The 25,397-nt window shown below is 36.5% G+C and overlaps 1 protein-coding gene across 5 annotated transcripts; it reads right to left on the minus strand.

Annotated features, from left to right (window-relative positions):
* Positions 1-449: 449 nt before the first annotated feature.
* Positions 450-21,226, minus strand: CRISP2 (cysteine rich secretory protein 2). 5 transcript variants are annotated; one of them, XM_054490926.2, is made up of 10 exons: positions 21,033-21,226; positions 20,036-20,139; positions 18,799-18,835; positions 16,645-16,719; positions 8,681-8,797; positions 7,818-7,905; positions 6,377-6,522; positions 5,867-5,964; positions 3,852-3,940; positions 450-989 (listed from the first exon to the last, which is right to left on the minus strand). In XM_054490926.2, exons 4-10 carry the CDS (start codon positions 16,708-16,710, stop codon positions 862-864), a joined length of 732 nt encoding a protein of 243 aa, XP_054346901.1. In that variant the 5' UTR covers positions 16,711-16,719; positions 18,799-18,835; positions 20,036-20,139; positions 21,033-21,226; the 3' UTR covers positions 450-861. The 5 variants fall into 5 exon arrangements, with proteins under 5 accessions (XP_054346901.1, XP_054346900.1, XP_054346902.1 ...); XM_054490925.2 differs by having other exon boundaries at positions 21,013-21,110; XM_054490927.2 differs by having other exon boundaries at positions 16,645-16,741; positions 21,013-21,110.
* Between the last annotated feature and the right edge of the window lie 4,171 nt (positions 21,227-25,397).

Here is a 25,397-nt window from a genome sequence, read left to right on the forward strand (position 1 = left end):
TTCAATAACCTTTCCACTTTTAAAAAAAGTTTTAGTGTATGTTTTCTCATCTATAAAATGGGCTTACTTTACCCTGTCTTTACCAACCTAATATTGATTATTCCACTTGTTTGTTTTCTTGGAAGGCTGCATTTGTACATTTGGTTAAATTATGTCCTCTTTTCATTGGCTTTAAAAAAATCAGCTAAACCAGTAGGGAGATCAAAATATCAAAAAGGAGAAAGCAAGTAAGAGTAGAACTGATTCATTTTTTGTTAAAATTTAACTTCATAGACAACTATTTTGAAAATGTTGCTCTGTTTTATCATTTATCTCAGATGAATCTAGCTGGAGTTAATTATGAATGGTATAAAATATTGCATAAGAATCATATCATATGGTTGCTTAGAAAAGTTCTTTGTTCGAAAAGCTGATTACCTTTGTTTAAAAGAAAGGTCTATAAGACAATCGCAGATGTAAAGCTTTGAATTTATTGTTTATGCAAGTAAAAGCTCAGGTAGTAGGAATGGCAATGATGTCACAGTCTTCTTCTTTAGCGTGTTTCAGGAAATACATAACGCACCATTTTGATCCAAAGTCCCAGTGACCTAAATCCTATGGTTATACAGTTTTCAAAATCCTCAACCTGATTCAGTTCTTTATAACGCACTAAATTTATGTCAGAGTTCACAGTTGTCATCATATACTATGCTACTTTTGTAAATTATTGCCTGAAAGTGATTTCTGTGATGATCTGGGAGAAGATGCATTGCTCTTTGAAATCAAATTTGTAACTAACATACATACAATTTCCCCTGGTATGTGTCAATTAAACGATGCAGCCCTTATCCATGCGGTCTTGCACAATGCTCACTAGGCAAATCAGTAAATTTTATTCTCACATAGGCAAGTAGCCTTGCACTTTTCCTTGAGTAACTCATGTTCACAGCCAGCTGTATTCTTCAAGGAATCACAGTTACTTAGGAGATCTTGATACTGGCAACTATTGGCTGTAACAAAAACAGATTAGTTACCTCATTATCATTTTCCTCAGTTAAGAGCAAAACCATACATTCAAAGTGTGTGGGGAGGGGGTAGGAGGGAACAAACAAGTTAGCATCACTTACACTATAATGGGTCTTTCATGTCTTAAGGGACATATGAGGTGCCTTAGTTGAGCTCACTGACAAATCCATCACTGTTTAAATTCCACATTTAGTGATATGTTTCTAAAATAAATTGACCTATATTTCCCCCTCAGCAAGCAGAATAATATGAATGTAACTAAATCTTTCTACGCCTGCACAGCCAAATATGGGAGCCATTAGCTACACATAGGTATTTAAATTAAAATTAAAATTTTAATTTCTTAATCTTGTTAGCCACATTTCAAGTGTTCAAAATGTGATTAGTAGCACATGCTGATAGAGACTCTTTCCATCATATCATAATATTGGGCAGCATGGCATTACACTCCAATGCTTTTTTTGAGTAAATAATCTTTATGGGTGGATAAAAGTGTAAAACAAGGACAATAGGCCCTCTTCCTTTTGATGTTTCTACTTGGATGTTCCCTAGAGACCTAAACCTCAATAAAACTCAAATTAAATTCCTTGTATTAGCTAAAAGGCTGACAATTCTCAGCAGTGATCTCCCTGCACCACCCACAATCTAAGGGAAATGAAGAAAGTTCATTCTTTTTCCTTCTTTTTTTCATATAGCCTGTCTTCAAGCTCACTGGTTCTTCTGTTTAATGAATTCTGCTGTTGAGACCATCTAATGTTTTTTTCAGTTTATTTATTGTATTTTTCACCTTCAAGATTTCTGTTTTTCTAAATGTCAATCTCTTTTTCAAATTTCCCTGATAAATTTCTAAATCGTTTCTCTGTGTTTTATTGAAGTTTGTTGGGCTTCCTCCAAACAGCTATTTTGAATTCTGTACCCCAAAGATTACACATTTCCATCTTTCGAGGGCTGGTCACTTGTGCTTTACTTAGTTCTTTTGATGAGGTCATATTTTCCTGAATGTTCTTAAAACTTGTGGATTACTATCTCAATATCTAGGCACTAAAGAATTAATTATTCTAGTCTTTGCAGTCTGGGCTTGTTTGTACCTGTTTTTCTTCAGAAGGCCTTCCAAGAATTTAAAGGAGCGAATAAGTCTCCTAAGATGGCAGTTATTTCATTATTAGATGATGTTCTAAACCCAGGTTTGCTGCAAACTTGGTTACCAGAAGGGTGACATGGACAATTCCCTGGATGCCACAGCTGGCACTGTGCCTTGATGCATCTGAAACCCATGGACTCTCAGACCAGGACAGAACCAGGGCTTGCCCAAGGCCAGCAGCTGTTATGACTTTCCAGCTACTACAATTCATTTGGGGTCTGAGGCCATTTTAGTTGACCAGTAGTACTGGGACTTGAGTCTGTCCCACTGGGGCAGTGGATTCCTTTTTGGTGCTATGATGGGTCTAGAGGCCCACCAATCTGGATACCAATCTGCATACCAATCTGGATTTAGGAGCTGTGGGTTTCTTACTGGTGTGTGTTTTGTTGTGGCAGGCTCAGTACTAAATCCAAGGCAGAGTACCCCACACACTTCCTTCTCCTTCTCCCAAGTGGAGAGTGTCTCTCTCCCCTCTGTGTTACCTAGGGTTTATGAGAGGGGTGATGCAGGTAATCCCATGGACACAGCAGCTGATACCAGCTGATACCATGACAGATGAATTCCAGACTTGTTAGCAAACAGCATTCAGCAAAATGTATAAGTATTCAACAATTTTTTTTTTTTTTTGAGACAGCCTTGCTCTGTTGCCCAGGGGGGAGTGCAGTGGCTAATCTCGGCTCACTGCAATATCTCTGCCTCCCGGGTTCAAGAGATTCTCCTGCCTCAGCCTCCTGAGTAGCTGGGACTACAGGCGTCCACCACCACACCTGGCTCTTTTTTGTATTTTTAGTAGAGACAGGGTTTCACCATATTGGCCAGGCTGGTCTTGAACTCCTGACCTTCTGATCCAACCACCTCTGCCTGATTTATAGCTTTGGTATCATTAATATTCTGAAATATAGCTATATAACTGAGTCAGAAAAAATGCTTAGTAAAGGTGAGTGCATTGAAGAGGTAAAAATTTCAGTGATTGTGTCAACTTTATCATTCATAATAATTTTAATAAAAGTGTCCCAACTAGAAAGCCAGCAGCTATTTTTACTTCTATTCATGGCAATTTACTAAATGAGATATATGATATTTATTTCATTTTCTCCTTTTGCAAAAATATGTGCACAAGTTCTATGAGCCAATATTGTATATAGATTTTTTGTCATAAAAATGTACACAAAACAATTATGAAATTATAGGGCAAGTAATCATTTATTAAGGCAAACACTATGATCCTAATTATACTGTAAAAAAGAAGTGAGGAAATCAGCATGACAAACACATTAGCACAAATAAACAGTAATATTTGGCGTGCCTGTCTAGACTGAGCCATAATGTGGTCTCACACCTTAGATTTATACATTTTGATTCTTTTAAAATATCACTTTTGGTATAGTGATATGAACTTTGAGAATTGAACTATTTACCAAAACGGTATATGGTTATATTAAATGGCTCTGCAGAGTCACAAAAACACATTGATGATAAATATTCCATTATGTTACATAGGGCAATATGCTTTTCATTACAAATAATATGTAGCTCCTGCAGTGTGTAAAATGTTTGTTTAAGCATACTTTGTTGAATATTTTTTGGGTTTTTTCACAAATACATTATTTCAATTCGTTGCTTTAGGAGATTTGTTAAATTATATAAGGAAAAGAAAATATCAATTCTATAATAAATAATAGCAAGCTAATCACTTCAAACTTACTGCATAGTCCTTTGTCACAGTTATCCGGGCAACTGGCACAAGGTGTTCCTTGTTGGTAAGGGGTATTCTTTCTATTCACATTATTACCACTGAAATTTGAAATACATGTCAAATATTTTTCACTTTAATGTTTATACTCTAAGGGCAGTATCAGTCAAATATACATAAATAGTTATTCAGTGTTTTTAGTATGTTAACAAAACTGAAAAATTACAATTCCCAATGTGTATTTCAGATAACAATCCAAATTAAGAAAATGCTTCACACATGGACATATCTTCTTGACCATAATTTCACAGGCTGGGTAACTAAATTTGATGACAAGAGTCTGAAATTTTGAGAGTATATTCAGTGTGGCAACACTATCTTTATCTCCCAGTATATTGAGTCAAATTACTAAGGCAGTGTACCCCAAGGTGCCAATTAGGGGTAAAACATCCTGTAGAAGGAAAGGAGAAGATCCTAGGAGTAGCGGATTGTAGCAGGAAATAAATATGCAATGTTAAAATATCATTTTCCATTTGAAAAATGGAAAAAAAAACTCCATAGTATCTCTAACAGAAACTATGAAAAATATAGCTCCAGAGTATTTTTTTCTTCCAGATGGAGGTTGTGATTTTTCAGTAGTTAGTGGTGTGTGTGTTTGTAGGAATGTGCTTAGGAAGGTTTGTGAGCTTCTAGAGGTGGCATGTATGAGATTTTTACATTTACCAAAACGGAATATTAGTTTTTGTTATCCCAGAACTTAAAGTAAAAAAAAAAAAAAAAAAAAAAAAAAGATTAAAGAAAAGCTTTTATAAATACTGATATCCAGGATATAATAGTTTTGCAATGACTAACCATAGGATAATGAATTACGTGGGAGTCCAAATCTCAATAGACCAAGTTGATTAAGGACCCAAGGAAGTGCAGCTGAATCTCAGTCTCTTTGCTTAGAATATAGCTGTGTGTGTATGAGCTCTTGGAAAATTGTGAAACAGATATAAAAGGATTTTAAAAGTTCTAGTTCCCTTGGCTTCCCTCATGATCTATTCCGACTGTCACTTCTGACACCTGGCTGCTGATGCTTCCCTCTGAGGGCCAGTAAGTGAGTTTGGATACATTCTCCTAGGGCTTTTCAATTATCTCTACTTGAATCCTAATAGGTACTTGAAAGAAAATGACTTTGGAGGTTATACTTCTCAAACTGGAATTCTACATCATCTTCGCTATCTACAGTCTCGAAACAAATCCTGTAGTTGTGCCCCCCACCGCAGCCTCCAGTGGTAAAGAATTTCAAACATTAAATTTGATATTGTGAATATCTCCTTAAAATATCCATAGGATTTATTGTGGATAACTCTAAACATATTGTTTAATAAGAAGCATGTTTACTGCTACAAATCAAACCTTACAAGATGGTTAAAGAGCTTTCTGTGAACAATTCTAAGAATCAGAGACTTAAGATGTTATCTTTTCTGTATTCTGAAATAAAGATGTCCTGAAAAGCCATTGAAATCCAAATGAGTGAATCATTTGTAATGGTATTTGTGTGTGTGTGTGTGTGTGTGTGTGTGTGTGTGTGTGTGTGTGTGTGTGTGTTTTACATAAGCAGAAGTAGGAATATTTGAGCAGAAAGGGCCAAAATCACAATCCATTTTCTATTTGCAATCTTACCAGCACCCTAAAGCATCTATACTCTTAGAGTATGAAATTAGCAAGACGTGATGATACCAATTCTAGAGAAATACGTATTACACATGCTTATAGAGTAACCCTAAGCTGAGGGAAAGCCAGTTGAAAGAAAAGACATTATTCTATTAATGAGGAATGAGAGCTTCAGTTTTTATACCTGAAAGTGAGAAGTTGTTCTCCTCTGAGAAGCTGAAAGTGTCTCAACCTTAAAAAACATTTCCAAACATATATCCCCTCCCTTTTATTGAGATGTGTTTTCATTCTGGTTTAAGATATGAGAATTATTAAAAAATAAATTGCAGATAGAATTATTGCCATTAAACTCTAAACAGTCTACTTACGCAGGACAATATTGGCAAACATAGTAGTATTTTAGACTATCTTGATTGGGACAGTAGGCAATTCCACAGCCTACCTGGTAAGTCGAGTACCAAACAAGCTGCAAATTAACAATGGAATAAATATATAAAAGTACATTAGAGAAGATGAAAAATATTTTAAAAAATAGTATCAAATATAAAACTGAAAAATGTTAGTTTTAGTTTATAGACATATACCACAAAAATATTTAAATTATTGAACCAAAGTCATAAACTTTAAAAATATTTAATTTTCATGTACATTCATCACTTTAAAATTTATAATGTAGGAACAATACAGAGTCTGCTTTCCTACTAAGAGTTTGACTGACCATGGACAAAAATGACAGCTCTACAGCAGCCAAATGCCAAGACTGTATTCTACCCACTCGGACTGTTCTCCTAAATTGAACATTGCAGTGGTCATAATTTGGAGAAGCTTTCCTCTATTAGAACATCTGTGACATAGGTATTTTCATGCATTCTTCTTACCTGAGTATAATGTCCAACAACTGCATTGGGACTCTTTGGTCCTACACCATAGACAAAATCTAGGCTCTCGTCATACCAGCTTTGGATTGCAGCTGACCAGGAAGTAGGGTCACTTGACATATAGAGATTCTCACCACATCTTGTACCTAAGGGGCAGATCATTCATGAGCAAGGTAATAAACATGCAATGGTAAAAGAAATTGACTACACAAACACAAAGATGTTGCCTTTCAAACCCAGGGTCCAGCAGATGCTAACTGTTGATTAATACATAAAGGAGTGCCTCAGTTCCTTATCAGCTACAAAGCTGATTAGAACACTTAACTGCCTGACACACTGAGGCTGGCCTGACCACATAAAACTTTGAGTAGGTTAACACTCTGCTCCTTAAAAATCCTTGCATGCTAAATTTTTCACATGTGTATGCCTTGAGTGTTCCCAGCTGTATATGGTAAGCTTGCTAAAGGCAGTGACCAACTCTTATATTTTTGTCTTCTGCTCTAGTAACCCTCAACAGAGATTTTTCAAATATAAGACCCTAAATAAATGTATAAGACTTTGTGTGAAATATGAAAAAAAGACTTTATAGGCTGTCTTTAAGAGTCCCAATCAAGAGAAAACTGACACCAAGAAGGACAACAGTTTTCAAAATTTATGGGTTTTCTCTTAACCAGGAAATCAGATATCACAAGCTGAAATCCTTGTGAGTTTGTCAACAAGTGCCTTACAGCCCAGAAACACTTCATAAATTATTTGGGCATTTACTAGTTTTTATAATCCTTGATATGTCTTTTTAAAACTCGAACATAGTATTCTGTGCATTGTAGGTATCCAGTCCACAAAAAATACTTGCTAGCCTGATATTAAAAATTAATATATTAATATATTCAAAAATATTCATTTTTATAGAAATTTTGAATATGATAAATTTAAATCCACTTTATCCACTTTTATCCACTTTAGAGCAAAACTTAGGAATAATTCATCATAAGTTCAATATATTTTATGGATACAAAAAATAGATTTCAAAGCATCAGACAGCTACATAAATTAACAAAAAGGACAGTGGGTTAGAAATCAGAAAGCTTGGTTAAAAATTTCTAGTACGACACTGTTGCAGATTATGTTCTTGGGTAAGTCACTTCTCTTTCAAATTCTGGCTTTCTAATCTTTAAACTTACAAAAAGAAAGATGATATAAAATCTGCTGTACTCGTGAGCTGGTTGCAAGAAGCAAAATTATTTGCATAATGTGCACAATAAAAAAGCACGAAATTGTTCTTATTGTAAATATCCCTCTGTATACAGATACTTTGACTTCAAAAAGACAGCAGTATAAGTAACATTTATTTTCAAAGTCTTCTTATTATAGAGCATCCTACAATGCTCTATTATTATTTTATTCATTTATTTATTCAACAAATATTTACTAATTTACATACTGGTTTTGCGGTCCTCTGGATCACTGTGTTGTAAAGTGCACTGGTTTGCCCACCTTTGGGCATTTGTTGTTACCTCTCTGCTCCATTCCTAAACGTCACAAGAAAACAAAATACACTTAATGATTCAGCCACAATGAAACATATACTTCATAATCTGTTTTGTAAATACTTTAAAATTTCTGTAATGTATTCTCTAATACTACTATTATTAAAATGTTTTTAAGTGTTTTTATCTGTTCTGGTGCCAGTTTACACATGATGGGTAGTCCATAGGTAATATATCTAAAAAGCAAAATAAGACAATAATATGTGATTATTTATGATAGCAAAGCAGTCATACCTAGGATATTTATTAATTATGCCAGTCTAAATATTGATAAACATGTGAAATATTCTAACTATATTTTAATAGTAATAAGATGGCCAACGTTATTTCCAGTTCCATTTGTTTTCATATGTAGGCCATTGCTTTCATATCGGAGATACCTGTCTTTCAGGGACTGTGCCCTGGGAAGTGGGCTTTTACTCACGACAGCTGACACTTATCCTGAAGGAAAGGGGATTTCTTGATTTTAAACCAGAAAAGAGAATGAACGAAAAGTGTAATGGCTTAACACTGAGTGCCTGAATATTTGACTTCCAATTCCGCCTTCCAAATTTAATAACTCTGTATAATTGAGTTTTTTTAACCATTTTTAAAACAAAAACAAGAATACAATCCTCTCCATATAATGGTTCAAATAAAATAACAAAACAGAGACACAACTTTGTAAACCACAAAGTTCTTAAGAGATGCCAGTGGCCAGCCGTCGACTCCTTCCACAGCTGGTTCACGCCCATCTCCTTACAGCACTGCCTCTTACCATCTTTAGCATGTTACTGGCAGGTGGAGAGACTGCTTTCCTTAGTTCATTGTGTTTATTTACAATCTCCCTTTGCACTTGCAACTGGGTGGTTAACAAAGCAGTAAAAGAGGGATCCTAAAAGAAAATAAAATTAGAATTATTATTTAACAATGTTGTAAATTTCATATAATAGTGAATAAGTTAATTCAAGAGAACAAAGGTCACTTTAAAAAGTGCAAAATATTTAGTTATCATGTACATTTATTAAATACTAAAGTTATTTAAATAATAAAAGCCAATATTAGTTGTTAAGCATTGCCACTAAATCTGAGTTGAAGATATAACTTTTAAATAGTAAAGTAGTAGATTGAAACGTTTAAATAGGAAAGTAGTAGATTAAAGCTTTGGGAATTGTGAGTAACTCATGGCATGACAAACTAAAAACCCCTCTGAGGCCACAAATGCCGATTTCTGGTTTCAAGGGAACTTTTCAAAAAATAGTTTTGGGGGAACAGGAGGTAAATGGTTGCATGAATAAGTTCTTTACTGGTGATTCCTGAGATTTTGGTGCACCCATCACCCCAGCAGTGTACACTGTATCCAACGTGTAGTCTTTCATCCCACGCACCCCTCCCACCCTTTCTCCCAAGTTCCCAAAGTCCATTGTATCATTCTTATGCCTGTGCATCCTCATAGCTTAGCTCCCACTTATTAGTGAGGACATATGATGTTTGGTTTTTCCATTTCTGAGTTACGTCACTTAGAATAATGGTCTCCAACTCCATCCAGGTTACTGCAAATGCCATTATTTCATTTTTTTTTATGGCTGAGCAGTATTACATGTGTGTGTGTATATATATATACACATACATATATATATACACACACATGATATATATATATATGGCTTTTATGGCTGAGCAGGATTACGTGTGTGTGTGTGTGTGTGTGTGTATATATATATACACACACACATACACACACACACACGGTATATATATATATATGTATACATTACATATATATATAACATTTTCTTTATCCACTCATTGATTAATGGGCATTCGGGCTGGTTCCATATTTTTGCAATTGTGAATTGTAGTGCTATAAACATGCGTGTGCAAATGTCTTTTTTTCATATAATGACTTCTTTTCCTCTGAGTAGATACTCAGTAGTGAAATTGCTGGATCAAATGGTAGATTTACATTTAGTTCTTTAAGGAATTTCTATACTGTTTTCCATAGTGCTTGTAATAGCTTACATTCCCACCAGCAGTATAAAAGTGTTCCCTTTTCCACATCCACACCGGTATCATTTTTTTAAATTAAATTATGGCCATTCTTTTAGGAATAAGGTGCTAGCCTCACTGTGGTTTCAATTTGCATTTCCCTGATAATTAATGATGTTGAGCAGCTTTTCATATGCTGGTCAGCCATTTTTATATTTTATTTTGAGAATTGTCTACTCATGCTGTTAGCCCACTTTTTGATGGGATTTTTTTTTTTCTGATTTGTTTGAGTTCCTTGTAGATTCCTGATATTAGTCCTTAGTTGGATAAATAGTTTGAGAAGATTTTCTCCCATTCTGTGGGTTTTGTGTTTACTCTGCTGATTATTTGTTTTGCTGTGAGGAAGCTTTTTAGTTTAATCAAGTCCCATCTTTTTGTCTTTGTTTTTGTTGCATTTGCTTTTGGGTTCTTGGTCATAAGACATTTGCCTTGGTCTTAGACATTTGCCTAAGCCAATGTCTAAAAGAGTTTTTCTGATGTTATCTTCTAGAGTTTACATGGTTTGGTCTTAGATTTAAGTATTTGATCCATCTTGAGTTGATTTTTGTATAAGATGAGAGAGAAAGATTCAGTTTCGTTCTTCTACATAGATCTTGCCAGTTATCCCACCACCAATTGTTGAATAAGGTGTCCTTTTCCCACTTTATGTTTTTGTTTGCTTTGTTGAAGGTCAGTTGGCTGTAAGTATTTGGCCTTATTTCTGAGTTCTCTATTCTGTTCCATTGGTCTATGTGCTTATATTTTTATACCAGTACCGTGCTGTTTTGGTGACTATAGCCATGTAGTATAGTTTAAAGTGGGGTTATGTGATGCTTCCAGACTTGTTCTTTTTGTTTTGTTTTGCTTTGGCTATGCAGGCTCTTTTTTGGCTCCATATCAATTTTAGGATTGTATTTTCTAGTTCTGTGAAAAATGATGATGGTATTTTGATGGGAATTGCATTAAATTTGTAGATTGCTTTTGGCAGTATGGTCATTCTTACAATGTTGATTTTATCCATCCATAAGCATGGAGTGTGTTTCCATTTGTTTGTGTCATTTATAATTTCTTTCAGCAGTGTTCTGCAGTTCTCTTGTAGAGGTCTTTCAGCTCCTTGGTTAGGTATACTCCAAAGTATTTTATTGTTTTTCCAGCTGTTGTAAAAGGTACTGAGTTCTTGATTTGATTCTCATCTTGGTTGCTGTTGGTGTATAGCAGTACTACTGATTTGTGTACATTGATGGCTAAAGATAGGACCACAATCCGTTCTGGCTTATAGGGTTTTTGCAGATAAATCTGCAGTTAATCTGATAGGTTTTTCTTTATAGGTTACCTGATGCTTTTGCCTCACAGCTCTTAATATTCTTTTCTTGATCTTGACTTCAGATAACCTGATGACTATGTACCCAGTTCATGATCTTTTTGTGATTAATTTCCCAGGTGTTCTTTGAGCTTCTTGTATTTGAATGTGTAGGTCTCTAGAGAGGCCAGGAAAATTTTCCTCAATTATTCCCTCAAATAAGTTTTCCAAACTTTTAGATTTCTCTTCTTCCCCAGGAACATCAATTATTCTTAGCTTTGGTGATTTAACCTAATCCCAAACTTCTTGGAGGCTTTGTTTATTTTCTTTTTATCATTTTTTTTTGTCTTTGTTACAATGGGTTAATTCAAAAGCCATATCTTCAAGCTCTGGAATTCTTTCTTCTACTTGTTACATTCTGTTGTTGAAACTTTCCAGTATTTTTTGCATTTCTCTAAGTGTGTCTCATTTCCAGGAGTTGTGATTGTTTTTTATTTGTGATATTTATTTTTCTGGAAATTTTTTCATTCATACTTGTATTACTTTTTAAATTTTTTTGAGTTGGTTTTCACCTTTCTCTGGTTCCTCCTTGAGAAGCTTAATAATTAACCTTCTGAATTCTTTTTCCAGCAATTCAGAGATTTCTTCTTGGTTTCAATCCATTTCTGGTGAGCTAGTGTGATCTTTTGGGGATGTTATAGAACATTGTTTTGTCATATTACCAGAGTTGTTTTTCTGGTTCCTTCTCATCAGGTAGACTATGTCCAAGGAAGGATCTGGGGCTCAAGGGCTGCTGTTCAGGTTCTTTTGCCTTGAACCCTTGATGTGGTACTCTCCCCCTTCTCCTAGAGATGGGGCTTCCTGAGAGCCAGACTGCAGTGATTGTTATTGCTCTTCTGGGTCTAGCGACCCAGCAGAGCTACTGGGCTCCAGGCTGGTACTGGAGAGAGCCTGCAAACAGTCTTGTGATGTGATCCATCTTCAGGTCTCTCAGCCATAGATACTGGCACCTGCTCCAGTGGAGGTAGCAGGGGAGTGAAGTGGCCTCTGTGAGAGTCCTTGGCTGTAGTTTTGTTTAGTGCACTGGTTTTCTTGAATGTTGGTTATGCTAATAGTGAAGTTGTCATGTGGACAGTCTCAGGACCTCTGGTTAGCCAGGATGTTACAGGCAGTGGAAATAACTGTTGTTTTGTCTTTCCTTGGAGTAGAGTCATTCTGTTATGAGTTGCTGTAACAGCTTGAGTTGGTTTCAAGACAGCGTAAGCTGTGAGTATGGGGGGATACAAGTTTGCCCTAAGGTCACCTGGATAAGTATTCAGGTTTTTCAGGTGATGGGCAGGGCTATAGAGCTCCCAAGAGTTTATGTCTTTTGTCTTTGGCTACCAGGGCGGGTAGAGAAAGACCATCATGTGTGGGCAGGATTAGGCATATCTGAACTCTGACTCTCCTTGGTGGGGGCTTACTGCAGCCACTGTGGAAGATGGGGGTGTAGTTCTCAGGCCAATGGAGTTATGTTCTAAGGGGGCTATGGCTGCCTCTGCTGCTTCATACAAGTCACCAGGGAAGTGGTGGAAAGTCAGCAGTGACAGGCTTCACTAAGCTCCTACTCAGCCAGCAAGGCCAGTCTCACCCCTGCTGTGCTCCCTCAACGGCCAATAGAGCTGAATTTATATCCAGGCCTCTGTTGTGCAAGGCTGAGATCTTGGTCCAGGCTACAAGGCTCCCCAAGGAGATGGTAAGCAGGGCTTTCAGGCCTTTCCCCACTTCCCACCTACTGCAGCTTCTGTACTCATATTTGTACTTCCCATTCACAATCCCAGATCTGCCCAGAAAAATTTGCACTTGGTCAAAATTATTACAAAGTTCAGCTGGAAGTCTCCTCCCTGTGGCCCTTCCCTAATTCCACTGGCTTTCCTCCTTGAGGATCTCTGTGAGATAAAGTCAGAAATGGCTTCCCTGGGCTTCTGTGGGGACTGGGAGTGCCTACAGGGCTCTTCTCACGGCTTCTTCTTTTTTATTTTGCATGGCTCTCTAAATTCATTTCAGCTTTAAGTAAGGTTAAATCCTTCTCCCATGATCTGGATTTTCAGCTTCCTCAGTGAGGATGTGTGTTTAGAGGCAGACTTTCTTCCCTCACACTTTGGGCACTCATAGTGTTTCAGCTATCTCACAGAGTTTGTAGCGGCAAGCCACTTCTTTCAAAGGGTCTGTGAATTCTTTCAGTTTTCCTGTCATGCTCCTGCAGTGGTTCTTGGCACAAAAGTTCATGATGTGAATCTCCACATATTGCTCTGTTTATCCAAGTGGCAACTGCAAGTTAGTCCTGCCTCCTATCTGCCATTTCCCCCAGCAAGGGAACTTTTAATATGATTTGTATAGACATATGAATAATAATATTTTATAACTACAAGCATACAAATTTAAAACCTTGAGATATATTCATTCACATTTGATCAGGCTACAAGATAGGGTAAAGCTGGAGCCCATGATTCATCCTAAATTTTATGGGGCAGTTTTCCTTGACATGGTATCTGCCTTTAAGGAAAAATGTTTAGGCCCAGTTGAAGTGCATGTCTGCATTCAGTACTATAGTGAAACCATTATACCTATTACGTAGCAAATTTTATGGGTTGCTTAAAAGATAACTTTGTAACACTAAAAAATATTTAAAGCAATTTGGAGGGATCCAATCTATCTAATGAATGGACTATTGCTGACTTTGTTCCTTTTAGTAACAGAAACATAACTGATAAGGTATTAAATTGGGTGCTAATATGTTTGGTTTATCTTTGTGGTTGTATATTTGTCTGTGTGTGTGGTATGGGGCCTGCTAAGCCTGGAGGTGGAATAGGATGTGAAAATTGCTGGGTAAAGGTCCAAGCATTTGATGACCTAAATTTACACAAGAATATGATGTTATATAGGTATGAGCAAGATTTTGAGGTATAAGTCTGAAAGGAACAGGGCCCCTTATAGATTTTTTCTGACACCTTGCAATAAGTTATCCTCCTCTCCTCCCATACTGAGTTCATTTAAGGCTCTCAAAATACTTACACCATAGGTCTGAGCACGTTATTGCCATTATCTACAATATATACATTTCTCTTTCCTGCTTTTAGTTTCCTAACAACAGGGACTGATCGTGGACACCATTGTACCAATAAATATGGCAAAGTTGCTGACTAATAAGTTAGAAAGGATGTGCATATAAAATATCAGTAGAGGCAGATTTCTGCATCACATCAAAGCATAAAATAACATCCCTGGATATTTTCTCTTGACCTAAAAAAATCTGGTTATTGTGGTTTCATTTCAAAACACATAAAAAGTTAATTTCCAAATTATTTCCTGCTTCTTACACCTTTTTACTTTGTAGATAAAAATTGTACTGAAAAACAGATGTATTTTTAAATGTGTTAATAAAGCTATTACATGACTAGAAATATTAAACATATCGAGAATAAAATAAATATGGTATCTATCTTTGAAGAGTTTATATTGAATAGGTGATGTGACATAAGTAAAAATTACAATATACATGATAACAAAACTGATCTTAGCGATCTACAAGATAGAGAGGAAGGAGGGATCAATTCTTCTTTGAAGTCAGAGAAAGCTTCATAAAATGTGATTCTGGGGTTCTGAAAGATGAACAGAGTTTTCTAGGCATCTTGAAAACACCAGAAAATCATACTGGGCAGAGTGTTTGTAGAGCATCTGATTTAAAACATTTAGTGGTGCCAAAGACCAAATGACATCTCACTTTTTAATAATTTTATAAATGAAGACCAGGAGATGAGCTGAGAGGTTAAAGGGGATTGGAAACAGGTATGAAAGAAAATCTTTCAGGGAAAGAAATGAAAAGAACAGAAAATTATTTGAATGAGGCCCTAGGTGATGAATGAATTATCTGCACATTGATAATTTAATTACAGTAATACAACAACTATATTTCTGAATGCCAAATGAAGTTTGACCTGAGTGTCAGAGTCCTCCAGTCTGAAAAGTCCTAGCTAGTCTAGTGTGCACAGAGTTAATGGAAGATGTGACAACAAACAGCAATGCCAAAGCTGTTTCAGAGGCTTCCTGGTCAGGAGATACACACCGTATGTGAGCACTGCACATTTTATCATTGAAGATTGCTGACCATATTATGGGGTCAATTCAACAAAGTAGCATATTAGAAATAACTCTAGGACCTGAATTCAAAATCCTCTTAGCCCTTCACATACTGACTCTATTATCACTACTAAACAAACCACTAAGGCGTTTAGAGTTAAGGTTTTTGTTTTCTTAATTAAAAATATAAATCTAATTATTCTTATACCCTAATTATAAAAATTAAATGTGTTAATATAGTGGAGAAGTTGTGCTAATTTAATATTATATAAGTATATTGTTAATTTTGTATAGGGATCTCATTAAAAAGAAATAAAATTAAGGAAATCAGAAAATAGATTGGGGCAAGAGGACTATCATCAGCTTTCTAACCCCATAGGCCAGTGATGTTTACTAGAAAAATAATTTAAACATGATATGCAATTTTAATTTTTAAGTGATATTAATTTAAATAATATATTTTATTTGTAATGAGATAGGTGGTAGGCTCCAAAAAGACATGTCCATATCCTAATGCTCAGAAACTGTGAATGTGTTCTTATTTGGAAAAAGTCTTTGCAGATGTAATTAAGTTAAGGATCTCAGGATGAGATTAGCCTTGATTATCCAGTTGCCTCTGAATGTGATGACAAGTGCCTTTATCAGAAACGTACAGAGAGGAGAAGATAATGTAAAGATGGAGGCAGAGATTGGAGTGATACAGCCAGAAGCCAAGGAATGCCAAGAAGTGACAGAAACCACCAGAAGGTGGGGAAAGGCATGGAACAGGTCCCTCTTAGATCCTCCAGAGGGAGCTCAGCCCAGGAGATAATTTGATTTTAGATTTCTGGCCTCCATAACTGTGAGAGAATAAGTTTTTGTTGTTATAAGCCACTTAGCTTGTGGTAATTTGTTGCAACCACCCTAAGAACCTAATATATTATTTAACGGAATATCCAAAATATTATCATTTCATCATGGATGCAATATTAAAAAAATGAGATATTTTCTTCTTTCTTTGTTCTAAATATTTGAAATCTAGTGAGTTTCTTACCATCAGAGTACACCTTGGCTGTTCAAACCTCATTTCAAGTGTTCAGTAGTCACATGTGACTGGTGGCTACCATACACATGCAGAACACATACAGCATAACCTTGGCCTTTCATCTCAATAATTGTGTTAAGTGCCCTGAGAACTCTGAACCAGTGGAAACTCTGACATACCAAACTCTCTTACCCTCCTTTACTTTCAAAATAGCCTGCCATACCACAAAGTTGCTGGATAGCTCTGAAAAGATTTTCCATTTTAACCTTACCTTTCCTTCGGCAGGTAAAGATGTAAGCAGCACAGTAACCAGAAACAACACCGGTAGTAAAGCCATTGCTGGAAACTAAGTCAAGAAAAACAAAGGTCTGCATTGAAATAAGTAGTTTAAAAACTTCTAAGAGGGGGAATACCAATATAATGATCTCGATTATCTCAAAGGAACTGTGATTCCCAGATTCATTAACAATGGAACAAGAGAAGAATTGCCCTATGGTACCAGGAGAATCATAATGAGACCTACCTTGTCTTTGATAGTGACAATAAAAAAATAAGCTGAAGAACTCTACTGATGCCCTTGAGGTACATCTATAAAAGATAGAGATATACTCCCTTCTTTCTGCCTACTTCTGCTACCCTTACGCCATCAAAAAGCAAATAGATTCCTTAATAGTTAATTATAGTACTGACGTTCGTTGTTCATCTCAATTTTTGGAGGAAAGTTTATTTTCAATATGTACCATCTCTCAATTGGCTATTCTATATGAAAAGTAGAACGGTTTGTCCTTTTATTTATACCAGACTCTAATTAAGATGACAAGGTTGTGATTACACAGATATGGTTGTGCAAATACTTTATTAGCTGTTATTTCCCTAATGGAGTAACTAGAAGTTATGTTTATTTTCTTCCTTATACTTGTGAATATTTTCAAATTTCTCTGTATACAAAAAATACAATTAATGCATTGAAAATATAGCTTGTTCAAGTTTACTCAATCCATTATTTGGTAAGAAGATTGTTTCATATTTTCATTATCTCCTAAAAAGACACTCAGGATTTTGTTACCCATGTTGTCCTTTCTCAATATGTCAAAAAATCCTACGTCCTTCAGATGAAGCAACAAGACCACTTAGCTTTGGAAACACTCACCTTTCTGTCATTAGTCATATAAATTGTTTAATTTGTAAATTAAAGTTATGCTGCCTAGATTTGTTTCTTGTGTGTGAGATTGGCACTCCCAAATTCTTGGAGAGAAAGAAAATTCCAAACAATTTATCTGTGATGCTTCTCAGGCTTCACTTACTGTAAATAGTGTATCATTGATACTTGTTCCATCCATTGCCTTTATGCTCAATTATGTGCAAAAAAGGGATGGGGGATGAACAATTATTGATGGTTCGTGGAAAATGATATACAATTTCACTCCCATACCTTACTGGGTATTACTATTTATATTGTATGGATGATGTAATTAAGGCTTAAGACAGTTAATTAACCTATGCCAATGCTACATTCTTAGGTAATGTCAGAAATTAGTCTTCATCCAATTATGACTTTGAAGTCAATGACTTTGTAAGAGACATTAACTCATTGAAACAAACCCAGTTTTAATTGGGAAAAGGCAGACATTGTTGCAGCACAATGGAGACCCTCTATTTTTCCTTTAATAATTCCCTTATTAATACATAACTGTATATGTTAATAGTAAAATCATTAATATGCCAGCTTATACAATATACTTAAACAGCCATACTTTTCCATTTTCCTATTAAAGGTAGTTCTAGTATAATTGTTTAAAGTCACAAACATGAGAATTAATTCCATTACTTATTTTTAGAATAAAATGTAAAAAATTTTTACATATCAAATTATTTTTTTGTGTGTGTGTAATACTGCTGTAATTTACCTTCTTAACTGTAAAAGAATAAAACTAACTTGAGGTCATTCTCAATACAAATTTATTAAAGTTTTGAAAATCATGGATAGGCCAGGCACAGTGGCTCATTCCTATAATCCTAACATTTTGGGAGACTGAGGTGAGAGCACATAACTTGAGCCCAGGAGTTCAAGATCAGCCTGGAAAGCATAGTGAGACCTCATCTCTACTAAAAACAAACAAACAAACAAAAACAAAACATAATTAGCTGGGCATGGTGGCAAGTGCCTGTAGTCCCAGCTACTCAGGAGGCTGAGGTGGGATGATCACTTGAGCCTAGGAGTTTGAGGCAGCAGTGAACTATGATCACAGCACTGCATTCCAGCCTGGGTGACAGAAAGAGACCCCGTCTCTAAAACAAACAAACAAACAAACATAAAACAAAAAATAAAATCATGGGCAAACTCATTAATCATTTTACCCTTGACAACATAAAAATGATTGGCATGATAAAATATTCACATTAAAATCAATGATTTAACACTTACTGTTGGTTTTCTGAGCAGGATGAAATATCTGCTTTATCTTTAGAAAGAAAGAAGGTGGAAGATTTAGAGCAGCATATATATTACACATATTCCTGTTTTGTCAAACTCTGGTTTTGTTAAATAAATCTAAGTCAACAAAGTTCTGAAATAGTATTTTTCATACCAGTAACCTTAAACTTCATTGCCAGTTGTCTGATAATGCTTTTGACATTATTTGCTTCCCACATAGTTTTTAACATGAGTAAATCATGCCCTCCCTTTCTAATCAGTCCTCCCTTCTCCTTAGGCACACTATAATCTGGATGTGGCCTTTTTGGACTAGTATTTCTATATTGACAACCCAAGACAGGTTAATTACTGTGAAGGTTACCAGGATTCTGCCTTATAGCTGAACTCTCATAGTTCAGCTGTCTATGATTTTTACTTTCTAGTTATCAACTACCTGTAGCTTATTGGTTACGGGTGCAGTCTTTGGAAACCATCAGGTCTAGGAAATCTATGCCAAGCTTCAGTTTTTTTCTTATGTAAAATGTAGATTTTTGTATCACAGGTTTTTCTTTGAAGACTGAAGGGACAATGTATGTAACACCTCTAATACGATAAACACATTATGCATATAATACAAATAAACGGAAATTATTCATGTTTTTATTATCCTTTGCAATGCCTGCTAGTTTGCTGAGCTCATAAGATCTTTCTATAAACATATGCTGTTTGATTGAATTGCTAATTTCTAAGTGTTTAAGAGACATGTGTTTCCTTCCAGGTGTTACAGGAAAAAAATAATCAGTATAATCTAATTTGAGATTCACATGTTCAAGGCCTGGTTCTATTAGAGACCTTCTGGCTAACTTTAGGAAAATGCTCTAACATCTGGGCTGTTGTATCCTCATCAGCTCATTGAAAGCCATACACAGGAGCCTGAAGAGTTTTGTATAGCTCAATCACCCAGTGTATGCAGCTGATGAGCCAGAATTCTATAATAGGCCATGATGCCATATTCTCCTCTTTGCCGCTCTTCTCTCCCATACCCTCAACCATCTAACCTATAATCATCTTCATTGCGTCAATGAAAGCAATGCCACTGTTGGTGAGAGTATATTCAAGGAGAAATATTTTTTTCTATTCCATATAATTACATTTTATTCCATTCCATATAATTACATTTTATTCCTTTAAACCCATATTGATATATAGTTGAAAAGTTGGCTACCATTTTTTTTTCTTTGCTACTTACTAATGGTGAAGTACTGTGCTCTTTCTTGCAGGTGTTTTAAGATCAGGATGACATGGTTTTCCTAGAGTGTCTTTAGGAGGGCCATGGTGTATAATTTTCTAACCCTATAACAAGGAAACAAAATATTTAAAATAAAGATGTGAAGAATACCCTTATAGATGGTATCTACAATCTTTGGCACAAACTTAAATTTTGACTCAATTGTTTAGTATTGTTTCTAATACTTTACTGTATTTATTTGATCTCAGTGTTAAGACCATATTGTCCTTCTGAGGTCAGATTGTATTTCAACGTCCTGATATTTCCTTCAAACACTAACAAAAGGTGGACTTCTTGAAGTTCAGTAACTACTAGTTGGCTAACTTGCCTGGAAAATTGCAACCTATTTTCAAGACTCCCAACCCCTTATCTAGGACTTCAACCCATTCTTTAAAAGATCATTTCCATAAGCAGTGTCCCACATGATAAGTATTAACTACGTGGATTTGGGGGTAACAGTTTATCTCTTCATTTTTTTTTTTTAATTCTGGAAGCCAATAGATGATATAAAGTCCAGCAGAGTCAATGACCCCAATTCTAATTGTTATTACAGTTTCTAATAACTGTACATTCAAAACATCAATTAGAAACTAAGAATCTTAATTTGATTTCGTAAAAAGCAGACTGAGAAATGGCTTCAGGCTTCTACTATGATTCAGTGGGTCTTATGTACTTAGAATGATTTATCTTTTAAGGTAGGTAAAAAGTTTCAATAGACTAAACATAGAGAAGCATGTTGAAAGTTATGGTAGGTCGGTGCTAAGCAACAAAATTGAACTCTGTCTGCCCGACATCAGCTATGTGCCCTCCAGATGCCGGAAGGGGAGCGAAGGAGGATCAGTAGCCCCCTCACCTCAACGATGGTTCTCTCCCCTGTGCTTCACCCCACCTCCCCCTCCCTAGCCGTTTCTAGTCTCCAATCTGGGTCCTATATTTACCCTGGCTCCAGAGCACAGACCTTCCTGCAGTTGGGCCGGAGCGTTGCTGGCTGCGGCGCGCCCCTCTTAACCGCGATTGTTCACTTGCCAGGCGCCACGTGTGGGCGACGTCACTGGGCTTTATGCTTTCATCGCCGCTACCTGCCTACGTGGGCTGCTCTCCTCCCAACGCCTCTCCGCCCCCACTACGGAGAAAATCTTGCACGTTTTCCCTTGTGAAAAGCAGAGTTCTCTTTTTCTCATTACCACCAGTTTGATGACGAAAGAAAATGTCTGTTCGCATACCTGCGCCGTACTAGGAGGAGGAGGGAGGTCATATAAGGATTCGGATTGCCCAGGGGTTGGCTTGAAAAAGGAGGCGTTCGCATTCAGACAAGAATGCGTGAATTAATGTAGTTCAATTTAAAGAGCTAATTAGCAGTCCACAGGTGCTTAGGTTTGCAGTGCGCTGCCAGTATCATGCCAACGACGCACTGCAGTTACACAGGTTGTCAGTTTCAGGCTCTCTCATAAACACTTCATGTTCTTGCCCCCTTCCCCCGTTGGCAACAGTTTTATGGTGAGAAAATTCACGAAGAGTAACAGGAACAACTCTTATGAAAATACCCAGAATTCCTGACCCAAGGCTAGCGGCTTCAAGTTTAGCATATGTGTCAAGCATGGGTTAAAGACATGTTGCCTCTCTCAGAAGGCGGATGAGTAATAGGTGCATTTTCTTCTATTCACAGTTCTTTTCAAAGTGAAAAGGAGTGAATTAGCTTATGACCTAGAGGAAGAGAGTTGGGTCAAAAGATGTCAAACGAAGGATTAATATCCGTCACACCTTGGTTCTCTGTAAGCCATGCGATAAGGGGCTTGAGATTTCACCAACTCTGGAGACTCACTTGGGCACAACTGAAACTATAACAAACTTGGTGCTCAGTGCCATTTTCCTTTGGCAGTGTTACAAGGTAATTTCAAGGGATCAGCACATAGACATTGTTTTAGTTTTCTTTTTGCTGCTTATTTCAGTTCATGCAGCACTGACTAAAAATTTTGGAATTTGGACTGCTTTAACTCTTATATCTACATCCAATCAAAATTTATTACTGACAGTTTGCCTTTCTAAATATTTATGAAATCTAGTCCTCAATCTGTCTGTCACTTCTATATTCATGTTTTCACCATATCTTGCTTAAGTTATTAATTGGACATTTCAAATACCTATATGCACAAAATCTCTGCCTACCTGTTTGTTCTTTCTTTCTAGTGCCAAACTATTCATTCTCAGCACTGTAATAGTCTATCATTTACTATGAATATCTAATTTTTCATTTTTGGAGAAGAGTCATTCCTGTAATTATTACTTGTTCCCATATTCACATTGATGATATCAGAATGAGAGCAACTTGAGCGCTGTGGTGCCAGATATTGTTGGTGAAACTGAATTTCAGAAATTGGCTATGTCTGTCTTGATTATTGCTGTATCTCCAAAACTAGCACAATACCAACTATAGGTGGTAGTTTGTAAATATTTGTTAAGTGAGTAAATATAGACCCGACATAGATTCTTAGAAAATACAAAAAAAAGGACATAAAATCTCTTTCTTCTAAGACTCATAGTACTATGAGAGAAAGGAGTATGTATATGAATAAGTAAAGAATACTATTAGGCAGTGTAGTTTAATGCTAAGTAGGGTGACCAAAAATATATACAGTAATTGAGAGTTCTGTGAGTTGATATGATCTGGGTAAAACCTAGGAAAGTTTTGACATTTGAACTGTTATTGAATAATGTGTATGGCTTGATTTGAAGGGAGAAAGAGTTGGAAGAGCAAAAGCAGATAAATCATTATATCACAAGGCATATTCAAGACAGAAAGACAGACTGTTGAAAAGGTTGAGGAAACTTTGTATAGAAGTCTAAGGAGATTTGTTTCTCTGTATAACATGGGAAAGTAATTTCATTGACATTTTGGAGGGTTGAGAAATTCTTTGATCAAAAGAATATTTCATAAAAGCCACATGATCTCACTGCATGGGGTGATTTACAGAGCTGACAAATTGATGGTAGGAAAAATAAGTGTGGTGACAATTCCCCAGATTAATTTTGTAGTAGTAGAAATAGGACAAAAGGGTGGAATATGAAGAGATTTTTAAAAAGTGTTGATAGGTTTTGTATGAAGGGCAAATCCAGAATAGAAGACTTGTAAGTTTGGTGCCTGAATGTGTTGGAGAGCACATGGAAAGCAGATCTCCATTACTGAGAGGAACAGTACAGGTACTTCTAAGAACATTGCCAGGAGTCCTTTGCTTTTCTAGAAGGGCATCATTTGTTAGTTCCTTTTTCCATGGTTTGGAGTAAAAGAAGCAATGATTAGAAATGCATTCTTCATAGTAGGCTCTATAGCAGATTCTACTGTATAGGCTATAGTTGAATACCAGACTTTAAATTCTCTTGTGAAAATTGTGATAGAATTGGCTGAATAGAGAAGTATCTGTGCAGTTGCTGGCACTTGTGGCCTATGGAGAAATACATCAAATGAAGACTATAGAGATTTAGCTGTAGAGGATAAATGAAGAGATTGCTTAGTTAAGTAAGTAGGTTCTTTAGCTCATTTTTTGATCTATTTAATTTTAGGTGGTTTGGTTTATGGGTAACCTGGGTAAAGAGCATACTCCAAACTCTTGGTATTATCCTCCTGATAGTCATAATAATAGTTTCCCTGGTACACTGTATTCTCTCAAAGGTTTTAAATGCTTGCATGCAGCCATTGCTAGAATGTCAAATGGTCTGTCTTCAACTAGAATGACAAGAGCTGAAAGAAATGTGTGACCATGAGGACACCATAACCTATGAATAAGGTTCATAATAATGGTAACCAAGAAATAATAATGGTAACCGAGAGTGGTGCTAAGGCCCTAAGTTTTGGTCACACTGTCACCTAAGTGAGAACCTGATCAAAAAGTGGGGAATTTTCTTTTTAAGTAAAAGCATAGGTGGCCATTGTTTTGGACTGAGTTCATTCACTAGGCCCCAAAAGACCAAACCAAACCAAAACAGAGTCACTTGTGCTAAGACTTTAAGGAAACACATAGATCCTAGAAAAGACCAGGTTTTGTTTTTCTCCTGCAAATTTCCATAACAAACATTGCTGAAAGAATAGATATCCACTCCCTGAAATTCCCATTAAATCTTTAACCCAATTCATTTCCTCTCTCCTAGAGACCATTAAGCTTTAGATGATCATGTGACAAGGGTTCCAGCCAGCTCCAGGTGAAGACGCCTCCCCTGGCCATCAAGGAGCTACCCTTCCTCCACTAGAGAGAGCAAGGCAAGAGGTCTGTGATCCCCACGCCAGCCATAAAGCATTTACAGAAGAAAGACCATCGGTTGTTCCACCTCCCATAAAGACTTATAGAGATCACATCTTTCAGGGAGGAATTGAGGCAGGAGAATAGGGCCTAGAGGCAGAGAACGAAAGGACTTTCTAGAACTAAATCAAGTGGAAACACTTCTTCTAGGAAAACTGTATTGGTAAAGAAAAAATTTCTCAAGTGAGCATGTGTACAACGCCATTAAACACACTGTGCATGAGGCTGCTCCCAAGTGCTAGCAGGCTACTGCACATGCAGATGGCCTAATCCAAGGGAAGAGTAATGCAAGACCCTGCAAGTATGCCAACATATAAAACCCCAAGTCAAAAGGTCAAATTGTTAGAGGAAAGAATGGCTACTCCATAGGCAGAGCAGCCCCAAGGGCTGCTGGTTACCAATTTTTATGGTTATTTGTTGATTATATACTAAACAAAGGGTGCATTTTTCATGTCTCCCCTTTGTAGACCATATAGGGTAACTTCGTGACATTGCCATGGCATTTGTAAACTGTCACAGCCCTGGTGGAAGTGTAGCAGTGAGGACAACCAGCAGTCACTCTTGTTGCCATCTTGGTTTTGGTAGGTTTTAGCTGACTTGTTTACTGCAAACTGTTTTACAAGAAAGGTCTTTATGACCTGTATTTTGTGCCAAACTCCTATCTTATTCTTTTACTTAGAATGCCTTAACTGTCTGGGAATGCAGCCCAGTAGGTCTCAGCCTCATTTCACCCAGCCCCTATTTAAGATGGAGTTGCTCCAGTTCACATTCCTCTGATATTTCTCCTCTCCCTTTTATAAGAGAATCCTTCATCCTAACAGTTGCAGAAGGATGAAGATTCATCTTCTTTAACTTCTTCAGGCTGAATGGGGCAATGATATTTCTGTGTAACTATTAGGGTCTCTTGTGTTCAGGGTACAGAGGAGTTCAGTCAGAATGCATTAGTATGATGAAGGCCATTCATAACTCTTGAATTCCAAGAAAAGGTGATACCTGGAAGACTTTTTTAAAAAGTTGAGTAAGTTTATCCT

The sequence above is a fragment of the Pongo pygmaeus genome, chromosome 5, assembly GCF_028885625.2.
Source record: "Pongo pygmaeus isolate AG05252 chromosome 5, NHGRI_mPonPyg2-v2.0_pri, whole genome shotgun sequence".
Taxonomy (NCBI): Eukaryota; Metazoa; Chordata; class Mammalia; order Primates; family Hominidae; genus Pongo; species Pongo pygmaeus.

What these genes read in the sequence shown, in the direction of transcription:
- CRISP2 (XM_054490926.2), bottom strand. Translation starts at nt 16,710, where the DNA reads ATGGCTTTACTACCGGTGTTGTTTCTGGTTACTGTGCTGCTTACATCT. An exon ending in CTTTACCTGCCGAAGGAAAG is followed by an intron (nt 8,798 to 16,644) that starts GTAAGGTTAAAA and finishes ATTTTCTTTTAG; the next exon opens with GATCCCTCTTTTACTGCTTT. An exon ending in TTGTTGGACATTATACTCAG is followed by an intron (nt 5,965 to 6,376) that starts GTAAGAAGAATG and finishes GTTAATTTGCAG; the next exon opens with CTTGTTTGGTACTCGACTTA.